General features: G+C 43.2%; 1 protein-coding gene across 4 annotated transcripts in view; it reads left to right on the top strand.

Annotated features, from left to right (window-relative positions):
- sgsm1a (small G protein signaling modulator 1a) overlaps nt 1–15,544 on the top strand; it is a 44,439-nt gene extending 28,895 nt beyond the window's left edge. For 3 of the 4 annotated variants that reach the window (XM_076270988.1, XM_076270987.1, XM_076270990.1), the window contains 13 exons: nt 1,060–1,189; nt 1,633–1,697; nt 2,043–2,188; nt 4,846–4,974; nt 5,333–5,515; nt 6,172–6,243; nt 6,946–9,030; nt 9,253–9,377; nt 9,695–9,777; nt 10,117–10,226; nt 10,601–10,697; nt 12,046–12,213; nt 12,428–15,544. In XM_076270988.1, coding sequence (XP_076127103.1) covers nt 1,060–1,189; nt 1,633–1,697; nt 2,043–2,188; nt 4,846–4,974; nt 5,333–5,515; nt 6,172–6,243; nt 6,946–9,030; nt 9,253–9,377; nt 9,695–9,777; nt 10,117–10,226; nt 10,601–10,697; nt 12,046–12,213; nt 12,428–12,516 — 3,482 coding nt within the window. In that variant the 3' untranslated portion in view covers nt 12,517–15,544. The remainder of the gene's footprint in view (nt 1–1,059; nt 1,190–1,632; nt 1,698–2,042; nt 2,189–4,845; nt 4,975–5,332; nt 5,516–6,171; nt 6,244–6,945; nt 9,031–9,252; nt 9,378–9,694; nt 9,778–10,116; nt 10,227–10,600; nt 10,698–12,045; nt 12,214–12,427) is intronic. The other variant, XM_076270989.1, reaches the window with a different exon arrangement.
- Nucleotides 15,545–16,395: the final 851 nt, after the last annotated feature.

The raw sequence follows: 16,395 nt of genomic DNA, 5'->3' as shown, positions 1-16,395 counted from the left end.
TATCTCCAACTACATCTGATCTGGTATCTCTATCCATCTTTGTTTAATGTCCATGTATGTGTTGTCTTCACCCCCCCCCCCCTCTCTATTCCCCTCACGTTTTACTGTATCTCTATCTCTCTCTGTCATCTCAGTGTCCACCTCTCGATCTCTGCCTCTTGCTGCTGCTCTGTTCATCACCTTTTTCCATGCCACGCTGTTCATCCCTCGCTCGGCTGAGGCTTGCGCTCTCTCTGCCTCAGTGGGCCATTGTCCTGACACGCAAAACAATGGATGGATGATTACTCTTCCTCGCTTCCTTTTCTTTAATAGTAAACAAATCTTCCAAATCACATTTTGTTCTTTTTATTACTCGGCCCAGACTGTTCCATGCCATGAGTACCGGTAATCTATTTTGGCTTGGGGGACAAATGTCTGCAATTAAGATATACTATTATACCGCATGAACAAACTGTCTGGGAATCAGGCTGATTAATGAATGTGAAAATCATCAGTGTTAGCTTTGATACTTCTCTGCTGGTTTCTAATTGCTATTAAATTTATCTTCCAGGCGATGAAACATCTTCTAATGAGTTTCTTTTGTTTGTTTAATTTCTTTTTTTAACTTGTTTGGGTCCTCCAGCTGTTTACTGTGCTTTGTAATCCTGCGGTGGATCTCTCAGATCAATAATCTTTCTTTCTATCATAATCTCTTGGGCTCTCAAGAAGGGGGGGAAAAATCAAAAGTCCAACCTGATCCTGTTTTGGCCTCGCAGCTTGCCACAAGAGCTTTACAGAAGCTTTTATGTTGGTTATGTATTGATTGAAAGCATTCTCTCTTTCTCTCTCTCTCTCTCTCTGTGTGTGTGTGTGTGTGTGTGTGTGTGTGTGTGTGTTCGTGATCATGTGAGTTTCCATCTCTCTGTGTTTATGTCTGTCTCCACATGCGTGTGTTATGTCTGTGTGTGTTCATGTTGTGTATGTGTTCATGTTGTTGTGTGCATGTGTGTGTATGTGTGCTTGTGTGTATGTGTGTGTGTCTGCATGGGTGTATGTTTGCATCATGTGCGCTGTGTACAGCTCCACCTCCAGAGCTGATGGACCAGGCAGCGTCCATGTGGCAGCCCACTCCCAGGAAGTCCTCCTGCTCTTCCTGCTCCCAGGGCAGCTTCTCAGAGGGAGGGCCTCCCAACGGCTGCAACCATGAGAGGTACGCCACTGCACAGAGCTGTCTGCTGCCATCAAGGTCAAACAACGTCCCCTCTACAATCATACATGTAGATAAGCCTTTAATTTATCATCCATCAAAGTCAAATTATTATGCCCCCCCCCCAATAATCATATGCATGCAGATAATACACTGATTTACCGTCCATCAAGGTCAAGCTATTATGTCCTCTCCATATACATGCAGGTAAAGATGTAGATAAGCCTTTCATTTGTTGACCACTTCTGCAGTACTAATGTAAATTCATGATATGCTGTTGATGTTGCTGATTTGATGTATGTAGTATATTTACAAATACATAAGTATTCGTATGTTGCTGTTTTATACCATACAGACCTGATGTGTGTGCCATAGTTCAAATAAGAAAGCTGTTGTGTACAGACTAGATCTTTGGAGCATATTCATTTTTTCCTATTCCTCTGCAGAGCTCCCCTTAAACTCCTCTGTGACAACATGAAGTATCAGATCATCTCCAGGGCTTTCTATGGCTGTATGTATATCTCCCCAGTTACACACTGACTTGATTGTAAGCTAATGATGCTACAGTGTAGTCTGTTTTGCAAATACTTCAGTGCACAAATGTGTTGATCATGTACAGTAGTGCATTCTTAACCATATGTTGTCCAATGCAATTTGATGTATGATATTCATATTGCCAATTTCAACAGTTTGTCTTTGTACTAAAACTCGATGCATTATATGGACTTCTGATATTAACCCTTCCACTGATATTTTGATATATGTATTATTTGCATTGATTGGATAAGAATTGTTTTTGTTTTTGTGTCTGTGTGTCTATGTGTGTGTGTGTGTGTGTGTGTGTGCCGCTGCCCAGGGTTGGCCTACTGTCGCCACCTGTCCACCGTGCGCACCCACCTGTCAGCCCTGGTGAACCACGCCATCGTGGACCCGGACGCCCCCTGTGACGCGTATGCTGGCCTCACCGCTGATGTCTGGCAGAGCTTCCTACAAGACTGCAGTGTAAGGGACAGCCACTTTCTCTGAACCTGTCTCTGACTTTCTCTTTTTTTCTCCCTCTCTCTTTTGCTCTCTCTCTCTCTCTCTCTCTCACACACATACTACCTTTCTCTATCTCTATCACTCCCTCCCACAAACACAGTGTCACAGACATACAGCGTTTCTCAAACTATGGGCCGCGGACCGGCACTGGTCCGCAACGTGGAGACTGCTGGTCCGCGGAGCCGTGGAGTGAAATTAGGCCCGGTGCTTCATGTGATAATTTGCTGCGCAATTGATCAAGGAACCGCGGACTGACAGAAAAAGAAAACAAACGTTTCAGGAGGAAATGCTAATTCGATGTCATTAAACATAGAGCCGTACAATTAAGTGTATGAGCGTTCATTCAATGCATGCGTGTGCCCGTGTGCGCGCATGTGCGGATTATGAACTTTCAGGCCCCTGGGCCCAGATGTATTAAGGGCCCCCCACTTATTGTCGTATATGTGGAAGGGGGGGGTTGGGGGTCCTCCCCCAGACATTTTTTAATTTGTTTGATGTGATTTCCTGTATTCTGGTGCATTTTGGGGATGGCCAATACTAAATTCAATCAGATTCATAGCCTACATCCTGATTTGTTGATATTGAGGCAATGATTCCATGCAAAGGCTTGGGCTTCAGGGCCCCCTGACCCCTTGGGCATGGGCCCGGTAGGCCCGTGCAGTAATCCATCCCTGTGTGCGCGACAGAAACTGAAACTACCCGATAACGTTGGTAGCCGCTTCAACCCGTCGGAAGGCTATTTAATTATTTAACGGCATTTAATAGAACTACGTGGATTCTTGCAACTTCCATAGAAACAGAGCAGACTGTATAACACTGTCTAGCATTGATTAGGCCTCAGTCTGAGTAGTCAAATTTGAATATAACGTGGCCAAAAGCTATTGTAGCCTTAGTCTTCCTATAAAGATCTCCAGACCAAAGATTTACGCTTATCTCCTCCGCCGTTTACCATACATGAAAGCGGGTATTATGTTTCCTGAATCCTTACATTCAGGCATTCAAATGAAATGTCTTTAAAAAGCATGTACATTTTTTTCTCCATTTGCCTACCAGTGTATGATGCTTACATGAGGGAAACATTCCAAAACAATAGCACCCATATAGTTGCTGTTGTTTTGAGAAGTATTTCTCATGCAAGCATCATGCAACCATGCAAAAGCAATTAACTATTGTAATTATTATATCTTACATTAGTAAAGCAGTCCTCTGATGTGCATGTTTTCACAAACTTTTTGTGAACAATGTTAGCACTTTAAACATTGACTGCTTTGAAGTGAAAGTGCATGTATAACAATATAGCAAAATAATAATTGTGATAATGATAATCATCATGATAATTTGATGGGGGGGGGGGGGGTACGTGTATGTGGGCCCTATGACCCCAAAGTCTGCCATGACCGGGCCTCAGGTCAAAGAAGTTTGAGAAAGGCTGCCCTGACACACACACTAGCGTAGTTGCTAAGGAGCTGGGTTAGCAAGCAGTTGCCTGAAAAATTGTGTGTTCAGTACCTGGCTGGCACCGTTGTGCCCTTGAGCAGGGCACTTAGCTCCTAATGGCTCTGGGTAGACTGACCCTTTTAATAACTGACCCTTTTAATAACTGACTTCGGATAAAAGCTTTGGATAAAAGCATCAGCCACACGATGAATAAGTAATAATAAGTCATACAACAATCAGTCATCCACTCCATTCCTCTACTCAGTTGTACATTGTCTTCCAGAAGTCCTTACGTGGTCCAATATACAGTAGTTGTCCATGCAGGATGGAGCGTTGTTAATGTACATATTTATGTACCATATTATTAGTGTTTGATTGGCCCTCTGTGGCTCTGTAGCTCAGTCTTTTACTCTCCTAAACACAGCGTGATCCAATCAGGCAGCCCATTCATTGCCACTTTGGTGCTGTTCATTTGTTCATCTGCATGCCATGAAGGCTATCAGTCGCTCCAGTAGGCTTGAGCGTTTTGCACGCGTGACCGTTGAATAACTGTGTTCGTAGTTAGAGTGTCGATATCTCTAATTGAGGGCCACTGCTTCAGAGCTCTGCCCCAGCCTTCGCTAAACCGAGTCAAAAGGAAGTCGCCGGCCTCATGAATAATCATGTGCTGGTAATCACGTCTGCTGTGCTCTCAGCCGGATAAACAATGTACCGGGAGCTAATGCACAGGCTGAATGGCACGGAAGGGATGTTTCTGCACAGTGATATTTATCTGCTTCACACTCCTAAGAGACTCCCTATTCAGCTTATTATATTTTTTTGTTCCAGCCGGCTGAATGTCCCGATGACTCACCTAGGTTTATGGAAATTGGCCATTGTGCCTCTGAAATGTAATGAGGGAATATGGTAATTTATTATGCACTGTCTGCTGAATAGATTATAACAAGGGGGTTCTCCCCACAAACCCCACGGCCTTGCAGCACACCCACTATTTCTGCTGTAGATTGACATCACAGTTTTAAGCTCTTGTGAAACAGGTTTGAGTATTTTGGAGTACATTATGTGCATATAACCCCTCTATTGGTGCATAATGGACTCATAAGGGATTTGTTTATTCATTCATCAACACTGGTGGGTGACCTTTGACCCCCCCACACCCCCTTTCTCTCTCTGGTCCTCAGTCCTATGAGGAGACAGAGCTGCTGCGGCTGGTGTACTATGGAGGCGTGGAGCCCTCGCTGCGGAAGGAAGTGTGGCCTTTCCTCCTGGGACACTACCAGTTCAGCATGTCTGTGGACCAGAGGAAGGAGGTTGGTGAACAGACACAGTGGCATTGCATTATTACTTGTACATGGTGTACTGCATGATGTCTATGGCATTTCTTCAGTACAATTGTATTCAGATCTATGAATTTAGCTATATTTATATGTAGACATAGCCATAGCAGCAGCTGTCTATTTTTTTTTACCAAAGATGTAAAAAAGGAGTAATGGTGGTTCTGTTGCACCTATTAAGTGCACCTATTAGAGGTCTAGCATTGTGACTCCTTTGTGTTCAGTGCTCTGTTCAGTGTACTTTATCACTCTCAACTGCTCTTACATTGTTGTTTGAATTGATTCGTGACCTTTTGACCCTGTGCTGTGTGTGTGTGTGTGTCCCTCTCTGCAGGTGGACGACCAGGTGCGTCTGTGCTACGAGCAGACCATGAGCGAGTGGCAGGGCTGCGAGGCCATCGTGAAGCAGCGCGAGAGGGAGCAGCACGCTGCCGCGCTGGCCAAGTGCTCGTCCGGGGCCAGCATAGACAGCACCTCCCACAAGCTCCTGCACAGGGACTCCACGCTCAGCAATGAGGTGAGGCCCAGATAATAGGCATGGGTCTGGCACGGACCTGGAGTTTTTCATAAAAAGTTGTGAACTAATTGTTATGCACAGTGTTGATGCTAAAATTACTGTGTCCATGTTCAACTGTGTGGAACTGGTCTGATATTCTGTTAAGTACTTCCATGCAATGTCTAGCCTGTTTAGCCTTAAGCCATTTTCTCCATGCCTAGTTGACTGCTGCCTACAGCACCAACTAGTAATAGTAAAGTAGTAAAGTAATTTTACTAGTTGACTAGATGACTACAGTAGTTGATGAAACCTCTGGTTAGGTGATTAGTTAGTTGACTAGTTGATTAAACTGGTAGGTGTTGGTGGAGGTTTGTGAGGAGACATGAGGACTGAGAGAGTGAGAGAGAAGTAATGGGAGTGCTGGGAACTACTCTGAAATAAACCTGTGCTAAAAGCTTACCGGTATGTAGGCTTTCAACTTCATTTGAAACTATTATCACTAACTGATGTAGTGAAGCGTCTGCCAAATACCATAAACTTAAACATATAATTATGTTTCTGACATAATGGCAAATCATGGCAGGTTTCTGAAAATAATGCTTGTTCATTGTTTTGTTCCCATCTGTTGCTTGTGCTGTCCTTGTGTGTGTTGACTCGTTGGCACCCTCTAATGGCAGTCCTCCCAGAGCTGCAGCTCTGACAGACAGAGTAACGCACGACTCCAGAGTGACTCCAGTAGCAGCACTCAGGTAGCTGTGCACCTCTGGCTTTCTCATATTTCTCTTGCTTTGTTATTATTCAGACTCTTACCAAAGGATCTCCAAATTGCAGACTAGCCTACAATGACTCATGTGCAAAATGGATCATGTGCCAAACAATTATGTACAAAGTTGGAGTACAACCAACATATCCATCACAGCATAACAGTCATGCAACTCTTTTAGACCCTTTCAACAATAAAAACAAAAACAATGCTTGAACGTTCTATTTGGGTCCAGTGTTTCCCACAGAATTGAATTGTATTTGTGGTGGTAGGATTGAAGAATTAACTTCAATGCAACTGTTTTTAACAAATTAGCGCAACGTGCATATGATGCTAACCAGATTTAAGCACAATTTAGTACAACCTGGAAAATCATTGTGTGGTGGTCAGTGTTGATATTGTGGTGGGCCGCCACAAATAAGTCAATCTATGGGAAACACTGGGGTCCCAATCTACTTCCTCTGCATTAAGATAACATATGGAATGTTAAAAAGGAAGTCTTGTGGGGCCAACTATGATGCTGATAATGGAACTCTCTTGAAAGGGTCTATATGTCATGTATGTGAATTTGTGATTCTGAGAAAGGAGGAACATGCATATATAAACAGTCCACTGTTAATCTGCTCTGTTTTTTTACTAAGTTCTTTCTAAACTGACATCCCTTCCCCCGACACTCTCCTCCCATTAGTTCTTCACTGCCTCCCAGCCCTTCCCCTGGAGTAGCCTGCTTCCCTCTGGCTTGTTCTTTCAGGTGTTTGAGTCAGTGGAGGAGGTGGAGCAGATCGAAACGGAGCCAAGGGTGGACGAGCTCATCAAGCAGGTGCCCAAGGTGCCCAATGGGGCGCTCCAGAATGGCACCAGCTCGCCGGACTCGGGCCACCCATCCTCCCGGAACTTCTCCGTGGCTTCGGCCCTCTCGGACTCGCTGAGTACAGAGGACAGCGGCGTGCAAGAGCCCAGCCCCAGAAGCACCAGTGCTGCCCAGCCAATGGCCGCGTTGGCACCCCCGGGTTCCTCTGTTGGCGCTGTGGCCGAAACCCAGCTGAGTGAAAGTGAAGAGCAAGTACAGGAATCGCAGAGAGCAGCGAAGGGGAAGGAGACAGTAAAAGAAGAGAAGGAAGAAGCAGAAATTACCTCAGACGAGGGGAAAGTGGTAGAAATGGAGGACAGTGATGCCAAATCAAAAGAAACAAAGAAGGAAGAGGAAAAGGTCAAAGATAGTGCCATGGAGAGGAAGGCTCTGGTGACAGAGGAGAGAAAAATAGAATCAGTCAAGGAAGAGGCTGAGGAACCAAAAGCTGTTGAAGATATAGAATATATCAAAGAACAAGCAGTGGAACCAAAAGCTGTTGAAAATATAGAATATATCAAAGAACAAGCAGAGGAACCAAAAGCTGTTGAAGAGAAAGAATCTGTTAAAGAAGAGGTTGAGGAACCAAATGCTGTTGAAGAGAAAGAATCCCTCAAAGAAGATGCTGAGAAACCAAAAGCTGTTGAAGAGCTCGCCAAACCTGCAGAGACAGAGAGGGAAAGAGAGAGAGAGGGAAGCATGACGGCAGACACAGGAGCTGAAGTAACGGTGACAGAGACAGGTGAACACAAAGACCCAATGGAGGCTACAGGAACAATGGATCTCAGCAGTGAGCAGGGTGATGTTACAGTCGAGTCAAGGATAAAAGATGAAAGAACATCAGAGTTAGAGAAAAACGCTCCAATACAAGAGGATGAGATATTGATGACAGGAACATCTACTGAAACTAAACAGGACATGACATTAGAGACAGCTAATGAAACAGAAGAGGATGTATCCTCTGTAGCAGAGGACTTTGAAATAAAAGAGGACAAAACATCAGACGCAGAAAAAGAAATGATATCGGAGAGAGAGGAGACCTGTATACCCATCAAGACGGAGGCAGAGCCCTTAGAAAGTAAGTCTGTGGACACAGAGGTCACAGGAATAAAAGAAGATACACCACTTATAACTGTGCCTAGAGAGGACGATGAGCCTGTAGAGGTACGGGAGGCTAGCAAACTGACAACAAAGACTGCGGTTGATGATACAGAGAATAAGATGCCGGCAGCACAAGACAATGCAGACTCAAGGGGAGACATGGCAACAAGCTGTGAGGCTAAATCAGACAGCGATGGAGATGCCTCCATTTTAAAAGAAGCCACGGGAACACGGGAAGATACAATGTCAGATTCACCAAAGTCAGACAGAGAAGAACAGGAAATGACATCAGGTGTGGTGACAGGCAAGCCAAAGGGGGCAGTCACAAAGGAGTCACTGGGTGCATGTGATGAAAAGGCCATAAGAGAAGATGTGGAGGAAACAAAGGATGCTGGGATGTCAGAGAGCACACCCCCTCCTCTCGAATTACCAGCCCCAGCATCAGTGGCAAAGGCTGCAGCGTCCAGAGTGCTGGAGGTGGTCAGGAGTCGTCAGCCAGAGGTAGCCCCAGCTGCCCCAGACTCGGACGACTCTCCCACAGCCATCGAGATGGAGGACATACCCATGGCAAGGGTGCCCAAGGCGTCCTGGGAAGCCAAGCCCACGTCTGAAGGCACAGGGAACCAGGCAGAGGGGGGCGACGTGGTGGCCCTGGAGCTGAGAATGGAGGAGGGCCGCCAGCACAGTCCAGAGGGCACAGCGTCGGCCCTGTCCGAGCAGCGGGAGATGGAGAGTTTCTTCCCCCCCTTTGACTCCCTCACTGTGGCAGCCGAGAAGACTGCGGCCACCTCTCCAGTGTCTTCCATTGGAACTACTTACTCTGTAAGCAGTCTGTTTTACCCTGCCTTCTTTCGTATCCATTATGTCGAATAAGACAAAGTACATGAAATGTTTAGTTAATAAAACAGTATACAGTACATACATGGTACAGTATGTAGTAAATAATAGTATATACTGTATGTATGTGTTTGAATTGTCATGAATGTGTTAGACATTGCAACATTAGTTGGATGATTGGATTACTCCATCTTTTGTGTTGTGCAGCAAGAGCTTTTGGATATGTACACTCTCAATCTTCACCGCATTGATAAGGATGTCCAGCGATGTGACAGGAATTACTGGTACTTCACCCCAGCAAACCTTGAGAAACTCCGTAACATCATGTGCAGGTAAACAGCACCCCACGTTATTGCCTTCTCTGAAAGCTTGATTTTTTTCAGAAATTACAACACTCCTTTTGGACCACCCAGCTCAATATCCCTATTATTCTGACAGACCGCTTTGGAACTAGGACACAGAACAAGCCCACAAATAAAATCGACTGTTTCATCAGACTGTGGCCTTTCTTCTCACTTTTCTGTTCTAAAACGTAATTTCGCTACATCTGTGTTCTGCAAAGCAATACCCACATATTCCACCTATGTGCTGGTGCCAAGTGGCAGGCAGTGTTTGGATGAGATAGCCTGACCTCTGTTGCTCTGTGCAGTTACATTTGGCAGCACCTGGAGATTGGATATGTGCAGGGTATGTGTGACCTGCTGGCCCCACTGCTGGTCATCCTGGACGACGGTGAGTCTCATTTCCTCTTGACTGCCTTCTCTGTCTCTCTCCATCTCTCTCTGTCTCTCTCCATCTCTCCTTCTCCTTTTCTCTCATTTCCTCCTCCTTTTTAATAGCCCACTATTGTGAGAGTAAAAAGGGCAACGATTCAAGAACAAAAATGTCAGAGAGCTGTACAGTATCTCTGATCTTTCTGGCTTGTAATGCTTGACTGTCTTGTTAGTCTCGGTCTAACACACACGCACACACACACACACACACACACACACATTCTGATGTTCTTATCCTCTTTTTTATCCTTAATCACCTGTGCTGTCTGAAGCTCTGTTTGTGTGGCTTCTCTCTCAGAGGCGTTGGCCTTCAGCTGTTTCACAGAGCTCATGAAGAGGATGAACCAGAACTTTCCACATGGTGGGGCAATGGACACTCACTTCGCCAACATGAGATCGCTGATTCAGGTGTGACATTTTAACTTTTTTACCTTTATTTTTTAACTATTTACCACAAAACTGAATTCCCAATTCAATTGAGTCCTAACACAAACACAAAGATGTTTGATGCTTAATCTGTAGTTTGATATGCTCTATTCATAGTCCACCAGACAGCACACAAATGAAACTCTTTGATTGTATTCTGCGAAAGCTGCACCTGTTCCTTCAGTTCAGCTTCATCTGTTAGAAGCAGACCGTTTTTAAAATGGAACATCCCACATGTTGGAATTGCTAGTTGTAGATCAAAGGTCAAGCTGTTCAAACTAGCCGACAACCCTCACCTCCTCATGTCCCCCTCCTCCGCTCCTCCGCCGCCCTCTCCCCTGTCCCCCCCCATGCAGATCCTGGACTCGGAGCTCTTTGAGCTCATGCACCAGAATGGAGATTACACCCACTTCTACTTCTGCTACCGCTGGTTCCTGCTCGACTTCAAAAGAGGTAATGACGCCCTGCCAGACGCCTGTCTGTATGAAAGAAAACTGCCACTTATAATGAGGGGGAAACTCTTCCTGTCTTCAAAGCCATGGCTGTAGTTAATGAGTATGTATGTGTGTGTGTGTGTGTGTGTGAAGAGCATGAATCTCCACTTTTTAAGCAGGAAGTAAAGATCTGGTTTAGAAATTCTTAAAATTTATGAGAGTACTGAGCTAAAGACATTTTTGGAAAGTGTTTGGCGGGGACCTTTGAGTGAAAAAGCTGACAAAAGTTCCAGTTTAATATATGTTCCACATGTACACACATATGGCTGTGTGCACTCTGAGGTGTTTTCTTTCCCGTCTTAGCTATGTTAGTTTCATTTCATCAAAAGATTGCCAACAAATACAGTGCTCTTGTTTTGCTCTTGTCATGTAGGCCTATGGCAACTCAGAGACACACAGAAACATCGCAAAGACCTATCATGCTGGCGTGCGTTTCCCAAAACCATAGTTGCTAACTAAGTTAGCAAGTAAACACCTTTGCTAACTAAATTAGCAAATTTGTTGGTTGCAATGCAATTTCCCATTAAAATTCCCAACTATAATTTTGCCAGCAGTCAACAAAAATCACTAACTCACATTTGAGGATGATCGATTTCACACCACAGCAAAATCCATTAATTCCCATTATATTTATTTCTGAATAAAACTGTGAGAATTAAGTATAGTATAGTATAGTATAAGTATATATACTCTTTTGATCCAGTGAGGGAAATTTGGTCTCTATCCCAGTATCTCTACTTTATCCCAATCCGTGAATTAGTGAAACATACTCAGCACACAGTGAGGTGAAGCACACACTAATCCCGGCGCAGTGAGCTGCCTGCAACAACAGCGGCGCTCGGGGAGCAGTGAGGGGTTAGGTGCCTTGCTCAAGAGCACTTCAGCCGCGCCTACTGGTCGGGGTTCGAACCGGTAACCCTCCGGTTACAAGTCCGAAGCCCTAACCAATAGGTCATGGCTGCCCTAAATTAATAGATTATGCAGGTTGTACTGTTATAAAAAAAAAACTGGTTTTATGCTATTGTACCCTGCCATGTCAAACTTTAATGAATGAATCTGAATCTGAAGCCTATTAAAGCCTCTACCCCAAGGACTGGATCAGAGTGGACACAGAAGAACATCTTCACATCTGAGATGTACTATCTTAACATGCCCCTGTTAATGTCAATCTTGACTTAAACTTCACATGCATTGCAGATGTGTCTATTTGTAGCTATTAAAGAAAGCAGAAGTGCAACTTCACAATGGCTGAAAGCTTCTCTCTCTCTCTCTCCTTCTCTCTCTATATTCTTTGTGGTGAACATCAGAGCTGGTCTATGATGACGTGTTCTCTGTGTGGGAGACCATCTGGGCGGCCAAGTACGTCTCGTCCAGCCACTTTGTGCTCTTCATCGCCCTGGCTCTCGTGGAGATCTACAGAGACATCATTCTGGAGAACAACATGGACTTCACAGACATCATCAAGTTCTTCAATGGTATGGTGTTGGATGAAACTACAATATACAGTGACAATGAGAATGGAAATTACAATACATGACCCTCAACATACAGTACACCTCTGGCTACGTTTATGTCTGCCATAGCTTTGCAACATTTGTGTGTGAAGTATTTGAAGCATATGCAGTCCAACCAATGCTATTTGAGAAATATTAAGTTAAAATAATGTTTTTTCTTCTTGTCGTCATACAGAAATGGCGGAGCACCACAACATCAAGCAGATTCTGACTCTAGCAAGGGACCTGGTGTGCCAAGTCCAGACTCTTATAGAAAACAAGTAACTGAGAGCCAGTAATCTCTCTCTTTCCAACTCTCCCCTCTCTCTCTCTCTCTCTCTCTCTCTCTCTCTCTCTCTCTCTCTTTTAAAAGAAGCTTCCCACTGTCCCCTGCTGCATCTCACAAACAGGAGTCTCTCAGACTTCTTAGGCCTTAAGCAATGGAAACCTCACAATGGAAGAACTGAAGTGTCCTCTTCTGTTTCTTCCATGTACCTTATAGTACCACTACAGCATTTTCCTAGACAGTGTGAAGCCCTCCATCATGGTTGACAATTACAACTCACCATTGCTCTCTGCTGACAGTCATGATTTTAGTATTTTGGTCTATGTTTTTGGATGGTCTTTGGTGATAATGACGATGATGATAAGGCTCAATTATTTGTGTTCTCTTTGATAGAACAGCTCCAGTTAGGGTTCTGTGTCTACACTCTGTTGACACGCAGTGTTTGCAGGCAGTGGATCCTCAGTGTTTGTGTGTGTGTGTCGTTGTGTAGGGGTTTAGAGCTTCTTTGAACAGTCTTTGTTTGTGCATGTGTGTGTGTGCGTGATCAACATGCTAAATGCAAGGTCAGTCAGTTTGTTAGGCATCGGTTCGTTTTACTCTTCGCTTTGATGTTCAACAGACAATAGGTAATATACTGTATGTTTGCTCTGAATTAATGATATGACAATGTCTGCATACAGATGGACCTCTAGATACAGAGGACATTCAGAAGCTTGATTCATCACACATCAATTATTTCACTCGTGTATTCCAGAGGAAGTTTGGTAGAATGCCAACTGCATCATCAGCATCTTAAATTTTACTGTAGACACACACAAGTCAATTTGCACAGTTCTACCTGCCATATATCATTATTTACACTATAGGAGCGTGGTGGAGCAGTGGGAGGCCATCAGTTGGTTGGCCAGAGTTCAGTTCCCAAACTTGCCATTACGAGTCTGGGTTGCTTTGGATAAGAGCGTCTGCTAAATGCCAGTCACCTTGACCTTCACATATCATACCATCAGCAGTATAACAGAACAATCTACCAAATCCAACACAATAAGCATATATACATGTCTTTCAGAAGAATTCCCTTGCATATATCTGTGCCATTGTATCTTTTTTAGACTTAATGCCATTCAAAGGAAAGAAACAGTCAGTTAAAGGTGCTGGTATTGCACCTACATCTATGGATCAGGGAAGAAAATGTCCAAAGGAATTGTGTATAAGTTGAAACCACATCAGTGTACTCCATTGTATGTGCCTATTTCAAATATATCTCTGAACAGATGTCCACTGTAAGTCAGTGTGTGTGCTAGGGATTGAATGTGTATCTGTGTATGTGTGTGTAAGTTCAAGGGAGTGCCAAAGTAGAGGTAAATTAAAAAAATATATAGTGCTTCATTTATATAGATATATTTAGTGTACATCCAGAGAAGTATATAGAAGTTACTTGGGTGAAAAAAGAAGCAGACATTCTGGCCAGTGCTTTCATTTACTTTCATTACTCTGTGATGTATTGTATATTATGCAAACTGCATTGCTCACAGATGATCTGGTACCAGCTCCTCTAGTACTCCTCTAGTCTTTTCTGCCTAGATCCTTTGTATGAGACTCCCCAAATGTGAATGCTGTCAAAGAGGCATTTCTAAAATCTTGGCTTTATATTGTATACCCTTTCAGCTTTCTATTTTTACTATACTGCTGAGTACAATGCTTCGTGGAGAATAATTATTAACCTGTTTGGAAACACACTACTGAACATGTGATTGTGTGTATGTGTATGTGTGTGTGTGTGTGTTTATGTTGCACACTCCAGAACACCAGCCATGATAACATACATCACAGGTATAATTCTATGGACCATTCGCCTTATTCAGGTGGTGGTCATTGTAAACCAAAACGAGGCTACAGGGTACACAAACCATAGGATTGTTGTGTTCTATGCATTTGCCAGTAGGTGGCAAAAATGCATTAATGATGTAGTCAGTGTACCCTGTAGCCTCGCTTTGGTTTACACAATGGCCTCCGCATAAATATGGCAAATTCCACCCTACAGTATGTCTCAGAGCTTGAAATGTCACTGGTTCTACAGTCATTGCTTAATCTTTGGTAGGGTTGCAAAGGGGCGGAAAATTTCCGGTAAATTTCCGGAAACTTACCATGGGAAGTTAAGCTGGGGAATTTTGGAAATCATGGAAAATTTGGGTATCATGGAATGAAAGGAAATTATGGGAATTAATGGGAATTTAATGGGAATTTTGGGTAATTCATACAAACTGTTTCATATACAAACATTAACATTTTGTTTCGTAATAAGCAGTATGATTTGTATGTTCGTATTCTTGCTTAGCTTAGCATACAAAGCCAGCTAGCATGCTAGCGGGAATCCCATTCTCTGCCTATGGTTTACTAGCGTGCTAAACTAGAAACACTGAACTGCCCAAGATACACCACACCACTCAACAACAAAATCTGATTGGTTGGAACATTTTTCCCCCATGCATATAAACACACCATAGGTTTCCTTTATGTCTAGCAGCCTATGCCGATTGCTGTGTGCATGTGATTGACATATGTGCAGGGTAGAAATTTGACTGAAATTGCATTAAATCAGGTTGTTATAACTAATATTAGACTGCAAGATAGGGTTTTGTCCACTACATTTAAGTTCCCTGTTGTAGACTAACTTGCCATATTAAAAATTCCCAGTTTATTCCCATTAATTCCCGTTTATTCCCGTTAATTCCCATATATTCCCGTTAATTCCCATGGAAAGTTTCCAATTTAGAAAATTCCCGGAATTTTGCAACCCTAATCTTTGGGTGTAGATGTCAGGCAATGAATATTGATTGTTCTTTGTGATAGCAAGCTGCTACATGTTACCATAGTGAGAGAGAAAAAAATATTTGTACATTGTGTCTTATAATTTATTTATTTACATGCTTATTTATTTATTTATTTGTTTGTTTCTGCTTTTGTATGTAAAGCTATATTTGTTATATTGTGGTTGATTATTGATATATCACAGTCAGATCCTATATATCTTAATGGTCTATGTGTTTATATAAAAAATATATAATAAAATGGAATTGTTCTATTTTTTCCAATGCCGTTGGTGGGGGCATTTTTGCAGGTGCAATTTTTCCAAAACAATGGGCAAAAATAACACACCTTTTCTATTTGTTTACATGTACATGTATGTGGAGTACTTCTGTGGAAAAGTTAGCTATCATTCAGTTCTAGATCATTCGGTTGATCAGTAGAACATGCAGTTCTAGATCATTCAGTGTTCTTCATCAGACAGTAGAGGATGCTGCTGAGCAAAGCTGAACAGAAATGTACCTTAAGAGGCTTAAAAGTTCATCCTACAACTCTCATGGGCACTTCAAGTTCTTGCTTTATGTTGACTTTTTCTCAATATCTTTCACACAGATGCACACAACACTGTGTTGTATAATTATAAATGCTTTCCGTACCTGGGGTTACACTGATATTATCATCATTAACATGAATTAACATTAACATGAAATACTATTTTCTATGAACAATCAATACATCAGCCTTCACAGAGGAAGGCCATCAGGTAGCACCATGTGCTGAAGTTCTCTCTCTCTGTGTACCCGACTCATCTTATTGGTTTCCTGAGATTCCTTTTGGTCTGCAATGGCTTTTACTTACTAGTCACTGGGCTCTTGGACAAGAGCTGCCTTGTGGGATGAACACCCTGTGTAAACCTTTGTGTGTACCCAACAACCTAGAAGATGAAGCCCAATATACACATTTGTCTTTGACTTAGCAAGAAGAACACTTAATCTAATTTCTCTGGCGTTAGGGACGTGATGCCTCAACAGCACTGTGAACACTCTCAACACATTCTTTATCAAGGATGTAAG

The sequence above is a fragment of the Alosa pseudoharengus genome, unplaced genomic scaffold, assembly GCF_046254945.1.
Source record: "Alosa pseudoharengus isolate Yale_2024_CS ecotype anadromous, Long Island Sound unplaced genomic scaffold, YU_APseudo_1.1 YU_APseudo_1.1_scf_6, whole genome shotgun sequence".
Lineage (NCBI taxonomy): Eukaryota > Metazoa > Chordata > Actinopteri > Clupeiformes > Clupeidae > Alosa > Alosa pseudoharengus.
This window is presented reverse-complemented; position numbering and strand designations above follow the sequence as displayed.